The 13069-nt window shown below is 35.1% G+C and overlaps 1 protein-coding gene across 1 annotated transcript in view; it reads right to left on the bottom strand.

Moving 5' to 3' along the window:
* Positions 1 to 13069, bottom strand: part of TTC29 (tetratricopeptide repeat domain 29) — a 133657-nt gene that overhangs the window by 85041 nt on the left and 35547 nt on the right. The window contains exon 5 of the mRNA XM_076337661.1: positions 339 to 551. Within this exon, the coding sequence (XP_076193776.1) occupies positions 339 to 551 (213 nt within the window). The remainder of the gene's footprint in view (positions 1 to 338; positions 552 to 13069) is intronic.

Below are 13069 nucleotides of genomic sequence, written 5' to 3'. Positions count from 1 at the left end.
AAATTGCCAGATCAACAGTGACTAGCCAATCAAAATCAGTGAGCTGAGCTTCCATCGGTGACCTCGCTTTCTGATTATGGGTTCACTGTTTTATACTATTATTCCCACAAGATTGTTTTTTTGGAGATAAAGCTTTCAGGAATCTAAAAAATTCTTTGTTGTCAGCAAGAAGGCATTTCTGCTTTAGTGAGATCTGGAAGTGTATTGATAGCATTTGTCTTTGAATTTCATAGGAAATAATCACCCAGTCAAACACTTGACAATTTCTACTTCACTCTTGGGAAAATCATGGCATGCACATCAAATAAAGGAATGCGAAAGTGTTATTTTCCACCTACCTTCTTTTGCCATTTTTAAAGCTTTTATTAGCGTTTTGATGGCCTGTTGGTGTTCTTTATTTTCTAGCATTTTGTCTGCTAGTAATGTATAAATTCTCCAGAGATGCTCACATGCCAGTGAATTGTAAGTATGGCCTGTCTCATCCTTCCATGTTGAACCCTCTGTTAGTTGATAAAATGTTTCATAATGCTCAGCAGCTTTCATGACATGACCTGAAAAATGTAATTTGTAATTACAGTGTAATCAAGAAAATTTTTAAAAGTTATTAGTCTATAATAATTTTCTCCTTAGAAAGTAAGTTGCAGCCAATCATTTCACAGATTTTTCAAGAATCTTCAATATATAGCTTACAGATCACTGGAAAATACTGCCAAATCTCACGGTTACCAGTAATGCTGTAATTTAAACTGATCACATTTTAAATTAGCTTTCCTTTGTAGATTCACAATGTTGGGGGTGTGTGATCCCAAGGATGCAAAGTCAGAATTTTCTAGAAAATACATCTATTATAGATTCATGAACATAGCCTTTGTGGATCTCATATTTCAAAATCACATCTATGCATGAATAATCACAATTCAAACTGTTCCTCAAGTTTCTTTTTCCATAATGAAAACCTGTGCTGAAAGATTTGAAATGTGGAAAATAAAGGTATAAAAACTGTGTGTGTGTGGGAAATCAATCTTTATTCAAATAAATTAATTGATGAAAAAAGAATTATTATGCAAGATAATTTATTCAACAGTTATTACTAGGCCAAGTCTGGTGAGTTTATGTAGTAAGTTTACTGGAAGAGCATTAACCACTAATAAATTAATTATTGAGCCTGAAATAATACACTTTAAGGTTTTCAAATCTAAGTTACTCAAAACATCTTTAAGGCAGACAAAGGAAAGTTTGAATATACAAGTTCAATTCATTGTAACATGCAAGTAGTTCCTCCCTCCCCTCTACCTTCAGCTAGATTTCTCTCTGGTATACACGCAATCTAGGAGATTTCCACGCTTTCTGGACAACGGAAATTCAAAGCCCCTTGAAAGAACAGAAAAGCTTTTCCTTATACATAATGGGTACAGAAAAACTGCTGGGAAGCAGGTGAGATGAGACCATTTACATACAAAAAAAAAGCATTCTGGTCACAGTACCTTGTTTTACAGAGAATGTTCTATAGCAGGGGGAACTGTGAATGTGTGTGTGTGTGTATGTGTGTGTGATGGAGGAATCTTGTCCCATAGATCATCAATATAACAATTGCTATTTCTATTAAAAGCTGAAACAAACCATAAACTAAGTTTGTTTAGATGTGTTTGCAGTTTACACCTCTTTGAAACATGATTTATAAGGAACAATTACTGTTCTGCAGACCGTTTTTACAGTGCTGCACTCAAATTACGAAAAGAACCAGGAAGGAGAAAAGTTGTTCCCAATTGTGGGAAAGGAAGGGAGAGAAGCTTGGAGAAGGACCTTCTTTAAGCATTCTGAGAGAAAAACGAGGCTAGTTCCCCAGACCTCCAGCCAACCTAGAGGGCAGCAGAACAGCTACGACAGATTTGTCTTATTAACTTAATGTAGATTTGTCTTTTGCATGTTACCCTTTTATAACCATGCTTTCAACTTTGCAATACAAAACATAACTCGTATCTTTATTAGAATTAAATTTATTTTCATATTAGGCTTCTTTGATGATTAAAATGAGTTCAACTGAAATTGACAAGCACAAGAAACTTCTCTTTCAAAGAAGCAACTAATTAAATGAGTTTCACAGACAAACCATTTTAAGGCTTTACAACCTACGATTCAGGTAAGAGTCCCAGAGGACACAACAAAGTGCTGAAGAGTGAAGTGCCAGGTGAAAGGGGAGACAGCAAGCTTTATTCAGTTCCACTCTAGCTAGGGACAGGTATCAGAGACATGGCCCAAAACGTTGGAAAAAAATCTTATTGCCAGAGTAGCTATCGGATCCTGTGAAGAGACAGGAAAAGATCTATTCTTTCCAAAATATCACATACTTGACATCAGACTGTACAAACAGAAGTCCAAAGTGAAATTATCACGACCAGTACAAGCTGTTTAAGGATTCACTGACAGTACACGTAACAGGAAGTAGAGATGTAGACTTGCTAAACTCAGATGAAAACTTTTGTCGATTCTAAAGTGGCTTCCAATTTTAATTTGGGTTTCTGCCTATACAGTCCAGCTAACTTCTCAGGGCAAGTCCAACTCAGAAGTCAACAGAATTCCAGTTATCCAAGTGGCTAAACGCAGATTTAAGACATTAATTGAAGAAGCTGGTGTTGGCTTTGTGACAAATGATGTAAAGCCGAGTCGAAATTTAATGTTAATAGCTAGATCTAGCATTTTATCCACTTGGATACTCATAAGCACACACAGACTCCTCCTTGAAATTCTCCCCAAAGATTATTAATCAACTGATTGTCCTTTTGAAAGGATATTGCCATACATTTAAGTGATCTAGTTTCATTACACGTGTAATGGATTCTTTAGAATAATAGAGTTTGATTCACATGTAACTCAAAAACTACTAAGACTGGGAAGCAGCAAACAAATGAATGGTATCACCTGGATACATAATTTGAAGCTGAACACAGTATCTGAGTTTCTCCTAAGACTCTGTAACATAATCTCTTAATGGGATACATCATTTAGGTAAATAATACATGCAACCTTCAGAACTATTGTTTAGATTGTTAGAACTATCAGGTATGGTAATTCTTACCCATGCTTCCTCACTTGCAGTATCCCCTTGAGAAAATTTCTGTCAGACTAGAAATTGAACTCATATATTCCACGTACCCCATAGTTCTCAAGAGTTGACCTAACCATAAGAGCTGTGACCTGACATCCTTTTTGCCAGATCTCAGTGAAACCTCTTTAGAAACAATCCATCTACATCAAGCTCCAAAATACAAAAAGCAATATAATCTTTTTGGTAGTATTCAAGTGGAACTAAATTACATTTTGCTTCACTGAACTACCAAGAAAGATTATGAAGTAAAAAGTAATACAATCTGCTCAGAGAAATACCAAAAAGAAGATGCTGAGCAAAAAAATAAAATACCTGCTAGTTTCCTAAATGAGGGAGAGATGGAATTCCTGACCTGAAAGCCCTTACATGGCTGGGAATTTGCTTACTGAAGACTCTTTCAAGTAATACTAGCTATTTGGAGACCTCTCAAATTCATGGAAGGTAAAACATTTTAGACTTTGGAATTCATTCCTCCATCAAAATAATCTGAAATCCCTTGTTCCCATTGGCAAACGATGTATCAGCCTATTTCTTTAATCCACAATATTTATGTGAACCTCGAATGTTGTGGAAAAATAAAGTTTTTAGGGGGGTGGCAAGTTTATGCACTGTCATGAGTTCGTTCAGTTGGAATTGATCTGGCCAGTGCATTCCAATTTTTAAACACTGAAGTACTGCAACTGTTAGGCGCAGACACAGGTAGATGCTGTGTGAAAATCCTGAAAAACATTGAAAGAATGTAATAAGCCAATTACAGAACATTTCTGAGAGTAAGAGTGTTTTTATCTCACCTGAGCAGCGACAAGGCAAAGTTTTAAATTACTTTTATTATCAACCGAAAGAAGAGAAGCAAAAAAAAGGCAAAATGAGAGGAAAAACAATGAGTAGGAAAATAACTTGGAATAGTTTGTAGAAATGTATCTTTTATATCTCTAGGAATTCAAAGAGAAAATCTAGAAGGTATTTCTAGGAAATCCATATTTGAAAAATCTATTTGCAAAATGTTACACAAAGCAGTAGCTATTTTCAGTTGGCAACATTAACAGTAATCGCATATTTCTTCTCCCACTGCCATGCAGAAATTAGCTCAGTGTCTACTAAATGGAGTTTGAGAATCTCTGATATCTCTTCCCTGTTTATAAAAAGGAATCAAAAAACAGAAATGTAACTCTTTACAACATATATACTACCACTAATAAAATGTTATAGTTTAATGTAGCTCAGGGCATAACAAAAGAAACTCTATCAGCAATAGTTTAATCTTAAATATGGGAGGTAAACATTGTCACAATATAATTTTGGGAGTAAAGAATCAGTTTTAAACAATTATATAAGACATTACTCTGCCACTAACAGTATCAAATTTTAGAAATCACTCTTATTTTCATAGCAACTACATACGTATGCACAAAGATTTGTGCTGCAGTTTTCACTGAGTTGCTTAGAAGTCAAAAAAATAAATCTATTCATTCAAGCAAAAGAACTCAATGTAATTTTGTAAATACTGGAGAGAAACGTTTTTACATTATCTAAAAATTCCTTTATAATTCCCCTTCCTAAAACCCACCCCAAAAGTATACATTTGTTATATCAAAATAGATATCAAACCAAAAGGGTATATATGGAGACTACTATTTTGCTTTTTTTTTAAGTAGAAAGATTGACTAGATATTAACACAAATGGGTTTAAATGTGAAGCTGCCATAAAAGCAGGCACATAAATGTAATTCTCCCAGCCGCTATTTTGATGCACATTTTTGATTCCATGAATATTTTATGAAATGGCCCAAACTAAAGCCATATAACATTCCTGCATTACTGATGCTTGCGCCCGTAAGCTACAAACATTAGAGGCATGATTGAGTGCATTAAAATGAACTCATTCAGCAGTGCATTGATTACTTGAAGGAGAAAAAAAAAAAAGAAGTTACTCCCACTTAAGAAAACAGCACACAAATCTGAAGTTTTCAATACCGAAATTAAAGATAGCAAATTTGAATAATGTGGTATTTAATAAATAAAGGCAGTGCAAAACTATCTAGAATTCTCTATATACAGTCCAGACATTAATTAGGTGAGATGTTAATTAGGTCCACAGATTGCTTCCAGTAGCGTACAGGTAATTTAAAATGTCACAATCTGCAAAACGCAGTGACTGACCTGTTCTAGCTCCATGCCTCAGCAATACTGAGAGCACCTAATGATTTCCTTTTCTATCGGCTCGTACATTTACCAATGAAAACAACGCCACAGAAACAATTGCACAAAAAGGTGACAGGTCTGTTAGGTACATTTCTTCAGCAGCACTAGTATAAGCAGAAAGCACATTTAATTCTAAATTGTAAACAGTTGTTGAGGACTTTAGAAAATATTCCACTTTAGCTTAAAACAACAAAAACAACCACCTAAAGAAACAATAAAGCTTTATGTATATTATGGTATATTTTAACCTAGAACTAGGACATCCTTTGTAATCAGTTATTTCATTGTACAACGTGGACATAAAATCTGCTTGAAGCAACGGTTAATGGTAGCAAAAAAAGAAAAAAGTTATTACTATTTTAAAAGATATAGGCTTACATTTCAGTTAACTGCTTGAACTACTTGTATTATTTCTAGTTTCCTATGTTCAGTTACGATAATTATGGCAGCACTATTCATGCTGAAATAGTTAAGAATCTGTCACAGTTTTCAATGTGAGCCACCATCTACAGAGGTTGTTATATGTCTTTAACAGAGATGTGTTGGGAGGTGGAACAAAAAGCTCACAAGAATCATAAAACAAGGCTCGCATTCAGTAAATAGTTGAACCACCCTGGACTGCTGAGGTAAAATGAGTTGTACAGAAGTCACTGTGACTGATCTCAGATGCAAGAACCTGAGTTTATGTGCCATCTGCAAAAGAAAGACAAAAATTGTGGAAGAGATTTAAGATAAAATTTTGCAGTTCCATAACTCTACAACATTCCTCTAAAACGCAATCAAGGTGAGTATTTTTAAGATAAAGGATACAAAGTTATTTTCATTTACTATACAGGAGCTGATAACATTTTTCAGAAAGATTCTGCAGGGAGTTTTAGCAAAATGACATAGACAGTTCATAAAAATATTGTAATGAACATGCTGGCTCATCATGGGGTATTCTGACAATTTCCCCAATTTGACAATACACCAGTAGATCTCTCCCTAGCGACTAAGCTGCTCAAGGTCAACTGAAAGCATGCCTGAGAAGTACTTGAGGACATGAAGGAGAAGGAAGGAGATAAAAGGAAAGTTGAGTGTCACACAACCTGAGATATGGCATTGGTGGACTGACACCACACTGCAAAAAGATGGTATTTTGTGCTCCCTTGTCTGGGTCAAGAACTGCTAGGCTAATCCTTAGTATTGCAGTTTAGAGAATGATATTATTTCTGCTGACATTACTTAAGCAAGTATCTGTTCTCCAAAAAGAAAAACATAACTATAGGAATCCAGTGAGCATTAGATCTCACATAGTTTTGTTTGTCCGCTGAGGACCTAAATTACTTGCCTTAAAGCTCAAATACTCAAAATATACCTGTACAAACCTAGAGGGCAGTGCATATTTTAGCACCCACAGTAGGACTGTTCAGTGTGTTATATTGCATCATCATTATGATATTAAAAGTGATTTAGAGATGTTGCTTAAAGGGTTCTTTAAGAGACACCTCAAGTTAGGGATAATACTAGTTTCTCTGGTTGCTTGCCTGTCTGCTCTCTAATCCCTTCCCCTGCTGCTGCCAACGCTACTGAACTGGAAAGAAGGAAGGGTTTCCCACAGGCAGCTGAAATGACAGCTGCTTTGGGGATAGTTTATTGTGGACCAGCAAGAGAAAAAAAACCCTGTAATTAACTGAAGAGCACATTACCAGAAAAGGAACTGCTGTGAAAACTCTTGTTCACACAAGAAAGCACGAAGAGTAAGTACAGGAGGAACAGGCACTGTTGCAGGGGAGACTGGAACAGATATCCTCTTGCCTTTCTTCCAGTTACTGCACGAGCCACTGTACCCTCAAAATTCTGGGTTAGCTCCAGGCCTTCTTAAGTTGCTTCTGGCTCGACATAAAAATCTCTCAGATTTTCTCTAAGAGACATACAGCTACTCTCTAGACTGACTGCAACTAATCAGAGTAACTCTACAAAGAAAATCCGGTGTCAATTACATGATTTCCCCCAAAACTATATGCACACAGACCTCACATACACTTTACAAAGAGTGATACAAAATATAACATATGGACATACATGAAAGACAATAATAAATCAAAGAGCGATTTCATACTAAGTGTAACCCTTAACTCTGAAAGTTAGAAACATACCTGTAATTACCGTCTTGCTATCAGAACTACGTTATATCACTGATTTTCCCCTTTGCTTTAGGCTTAACTGTGGAAAAAGTGTTCACATTTCAAGCATTTTCCCAGAATTTTAGGTCTGAGGTGGAATCTAGAATCTCTGAAGGCTTTGCAACACTGTAATTGCACAAACTGGTTTAGCAGCATTTTGCCCACATGCAAACTAGAATAAAAAAAAAAAAAAAAAATGTACTCTTCCAAGATCAGTATCCAACTTCAGGAAAAAAACCTGACAACTGAACAGGTCCCATATGAAAAGTCCACTAACTTGTCTGTCTTACAGTCATATTCAAAGGAACCAACACAGAAAATTTTGCTTTTACAATTAAAATTCCTTCATCTTTTTAGGTTAACATATTTTATGAAAGCAACATTTGTCAGATGCCTTCTTCTGATTTCTTTGATTATATATATAAACAAACACTTTGATATATGCTAATTTTAATCTAGAGGAGAACATCGCAAACAATGTTGAACACTAGCTGAATGACAACATACCCATTTTAAAGAGAATGGAATTCTTGTTTCACGATAGCATTCAAACCTTCTTCTTTCACGTTTGTAAAGCATCAAAGTGCTTTCTATATGCAAAGGCTACCTAAGATGCAAAATGTATTTCGGGAAGCTCACAATGTAAGGCTTCAGGCTCTGAATAAGAGCAGGCCCACACTCAGTGGGATGCTCACACGTCAGGTTTCACAAATATTTCAGTGTTTACAGGCAGATATCCAAATGCAGAGAGGGGAGGGAGGTGAAAATGCAGTGATGAATAGTGAAGAATGGCACACGCTTTGCAGTTCTGTTTTTCAGGGCTTGAGGGTTTTTTTAGCTCAATAGAACCAAATGAAAACAAGTTATATTATTATTTAATCTCGGAGAGTAATATGATCATTATCTTTTAAATACAGAAAGTGACACTGAAGCAGATTAGATTCACTAAATTACTTTTTTGCTAACTCATGTCAAATGCTTGCCACAGTTTAAATAGTTTTTTTGTAGTGATTACATTTCACTCAGATTCTACCTCGTTCCCCTTACTTTTCACAGTTTCCAATAATAAATTTAATATCAGATGCAACACTCCAGCACTGGAGCTGTTCTCTTGTGCAGATAATCTACTTCAGAAGGATGCTTTAAGTAGCAGGTTGCACTAATGACCTGCTGAGATCCCTTCCAACTTGAATTATCCTATGATCCTCTGAAGAGTGAGATATATTTTTGTTAATAGCTTCATAATGTTTGTTTTACCTATGACTTCTACAGATTATTGGTAATGACTGAGGACATGCAACCCCATCAGCTCTCAGTCCCACTGAGAAGGCACCTCTGGAAACAGTACCTCCTTTATCAGTTACTAAAAGGGAACACTGCCTCCAGGAAAGTTTATGATGACAACTGCTGGTTCAGCTGCAGTAGTCCAAGACCTTGCAAAGCTTTGAAGCAAAAAAATCTGTTAGTGAGCGGGCAGCTTTGAATGAACCTTCATCTCAGTACTACTCATTAAGCAGTAAATAATTAAAATACTCTGGAAAAGACAGGTAAAATACAGGCAGCAATGTCAGTAATGGACATGAAAGAGAAAAGAGGGAAAAAATTTAAAAAGGCAAAGAAATAATTCATTTGAAGTTTTAATAAAGTTTCATTTGCAGTCTTGTTTAAAGATATATCAGACTTTAGGGATGTAACCTAATTACGTTTTTATTCTAAGTTCTATTCAAAGACCTTGGACTTTGAATCTTTAACACAGATCAAACAGTGTAATTTACTCATGGCTATCAATACTTTAAAAAGATCTCTTCGTTAAATGTCATAGTCTTATGAACATGCACATAAAGCAAACAGAGCACCATCTGATACCAAAAACATTAAGAAAGAATATGATTCTTACAGGAGTGTGTATATAAACAATTCACTTGAGTGCTACACATTATATTCAAGTGTACATAAAGTGTTTTTTCTAAAATATTTCGAAACGATATCTTTTATAGTTCAATGTAAACAGCAGCAATACTTTTTCAGTAATTTTATGACGTATTTGAAAATGAACTTTACAATCACTAAATACCTAAGAACAGAAACTAATTTAAGATTTTTTGTTTTTTTCCATAGGAAAACGCAAATTACAAAGTTTAGAATTAGCACTATTGCACTGCTGTGAAAATTTTTAAGAGCTTCTCATTACAAAGTAAGAATACAGACCTGTCCCCAGGTGTTATATCAGAACTGAAAGATTCTCCATTTGAAGAATTAGGCTAGGAAAGTGGCAGTGACGGTGAAAGGATTAAGGAGGCATTTGGCAAACCTGCTTACTTTTTCCTAGAGTAAAGACTATTATTACTTCCCTGTGCTTAATACTAAACCTTGATTGAAATCAATTGAAGGAAAAGCATGAATAAAGTTTTTCATTTTCACAGTATTTATTTTCAGAAGTGAAAATAAGAACCCTACAGAATTCTCCGAGTTCTCTTATTCAAAACATCTTCATTGCCTACCAACACGTTTTATAATTATTTTTATTCTTATTTTTTATGAAGAACAATTTTATGAACGCAACAGGCCCTTTTTGCTTTCATGTTCAGAAGCTTTTTTCAGACTTTAAAAGTATACTAATTTGAACTGAAAACATACCCAATTTCTATAACATCAACTCAATACTGTACCTGCTAGTTCAATACCAGTAACAACCCTATAATAATAAGATATCATTTATCGGGGAACTATATTCTGCACTTGCATGAGGATGAACTCAATTATTTAATAAACCTTTTAAATCTGTCCTCCCCAAGAATCTATCTGGATTTATGGCTGCTTCTGCCTGCCACTGACTGACAGAGAAAAGCACCGTACCTGAAGACTTTATCTCCTAGCAATTTGCTGCTTAAACATTTTAAATTATGCTCTACAGTCAAGTTTTTCCCAGCTAACTTATGTATTCAATTCTTAAGCAACCAGAAAAAAACCAATATAACTGCTTTGTGAAATAGCGTTAAGTGCAAAATAACAAAGAAGAGTTAGCTTCAGCTGATATGATGAAAATCAATGACTGGAAGTGTTTTAAATGGTCAAACTGGATATGCAGAATTCCATGTCCCATTAAGGAAAGGCTTCTTTCTGTCTCTAAAGTTCCCTAATGTGGAGACTTTTTCAGTATATATCTCTACATGAACTTAAAGACAAAATTTAGCAACAGGTATACATAGCCAAAGATACAGGGTCTGGAGACACATGAGTAAGTTTTCAGGTCTGAACTATTCCTACACTCCTTTTTCTAAAAAAGTTGCTTGGAATAAATAATCACAACTAGGAATAAATCTTAAAAGTTAGCAATCTGGCATATGCAACCTGGGGTGAGGGGGGGGAATATAATGATAAATCAATGATATTTGGTTACTACTGGATATGGTCTGTTATATAAAGAAAAATTAAAAGAATCAAATGAAACATGCTATGTGTTCTCTCCAAACAACGAACAGTACAAAAAGACATTTTTAGGTTAGTCGCCAAAGGAAACAAGCCTATATGATCATCCTTGTCCTCCAACTAGATTTGGAATGAACTTCAACCAGATTTGGTAAGAAGTGGTAAGTCGTCCATAGGACAATAAGTTCCCACCACTTTTTAGAAAATTAGTAGCTTGAGGATAGACATTGATCCAAATTCCAGACACAAAGACAGGCAGAATGATGTATTCTAGAGGGCAGCATGCTGCCTGGCCAGCCAACAACTAAGCACTGGCCAGGCAGCAGCATGTTCACTTATAGCTTTCAATTTATCACAGCACACACTGAACCTTACCAAGTACAAGTGTTACAGAAGCATACAGGAAATGGCATTGTATAAACACAGAACAAAATGGTGGTTCCTGCCTCAAAGGATATATAGCCTCTAAATGTCTAGAGCTGCGACTCTCCTTTAGACCACTGCCATATTTTGACCAGCACTCAGGCTTCCTGTGAGAAAAAATTATATAGGCATTTATATCTTTAAGTATCTTTTTTCTTTTTGGTCCATTCCAATTTTTGGAATGAAAATTCCCATTATAAAAATAAAGAGAAAGAAGATTATGAGGCTAATCTTTTATAAAAAAATCACAAACTTATCTGGGTATCATTTTAAACCAAAAGAAGTTGCTTACAAAAAGGAATCTCTAACACAGACACAAGGATAGATGAAACCAGAAAGGCCTTGGGTAGCTATTAGCTGGTAATTTGAGTTGCTTTTGTTCCTGAAGAGAGAAATGGGATCGATTTTAGGTTGCTTTCTTCCAGTATCGGACCTGCGCTTGTGAATACAACAATATGGAGACCTCTAGATATTGGCTATACACCTTATGGTGGAAACATAACAACATTAAATAGGCAGGTCGGATAGTTCAAATGCAGCAATACTGTTATCAATAACAGTTCTGCACTCCACAGGTGGTAAGGAAGAAATTTATCACTCTTCACAAGTGTTGTCCCACTGGTTTGTTTTACGTGCCAGCTGTTTCTAAATCAGACTGTAAAGCAGCACCTTTCATTTCTATATTATACAGCACAATGAGGATTTGCTATTTAAGTGGGCTTAGCAGACTTGCAACACAGGTAGCATAAAGTTCTATTAATGTAGAAGGTGCATGTGGGCCATCCATCCTACAGGTGAATTTTATTCTGGCTATACTCAGGAATCTCTTAGCAAAAGACACTACCTGTTTATGTAATTAAAACAAAGTCACAAAATGTGCATACACAGAAGCATAAGAAATTTCATAAGCAATTTTAAATTTTGGCTTTTTAAACCTTTTTAGTACTTCATTTTGCAATATTAACATTCTCTCTTTTTTTTATCTGAATATAAATTATTTCTGCCTGAAGGCAAACCAATTGGGGAAATTATGCTTAAACGTGCATATTTCCTCTGCATAGATACTCATGAATGTATGCTGAGTTTCTCTCAATTATTTATACATTACAGTTTTTAATTGAAAAAACACTTGCCATAAACAATTCAACATACAACCCCAACAACTTCTTAGCAATGGATTAAAGAGGACCTCCTAAGAACAATAAAATAATCAGTTTAGACTTTTTATGTTCCAAAACAAAAAGATGATGTTATGAACTGTCTTCAAGTTGTTGCTTACCAAATATATCTAGTAATTAATACTTAAGCTTCGGAAGCTTGAATCAAGTGCCCATTAAACTCAATAGGAATCTTTCCACCAACTTCTATAATGCCTTGATTAAAAACTTTAATTTCAACGGTATGGTAAAACGATAGGTATAATCCTACTCTTTGGTCTTAATCCAGATTGTCAAAGTCTGTAAGAACCCTGTGGGTTTGTTTTTGTTTTGGTTTTTTACAACAAATTAATCAAATTTATTTACAAGTCCCTTGGGTTCAGTAGGCCTTACAACCAGAAAAGTCTATATCAAATTATAACATATGAAATAGACTGTATTTTATCCATGATTACAGATACAACAATTATACCTTTCTCATAAATTAGGTCAAATTTATTAATATTTTTGGGGTGGGTGTGGAGGGATCAGAAGTGATCAACTTTGGCATAATATTTCTCTGACTGAAAAGCAACAGGAGCTTAACA

The sequence above is a fragment of the Aptenodytes patagonicus genome, chromosome 4 (assembly GCF_965638725.1).
Source record: "Aptenodytes patagonicus chromosome 4, bAptPat1.pri.cur, whole genome shotgun sequence".
Lineage (NCBI taxonomy): Eukaryota > Metazoa > Chordata > Aves > Sphenisciformes > Spheniscidae > Aptenodytes > Aptenodytes patagonicus.
The sequence above is the reverse complement of the archived record's forward strand: the minus strand, read 5'-3'. Positions and strand labels throughout refer to the sequence as shown.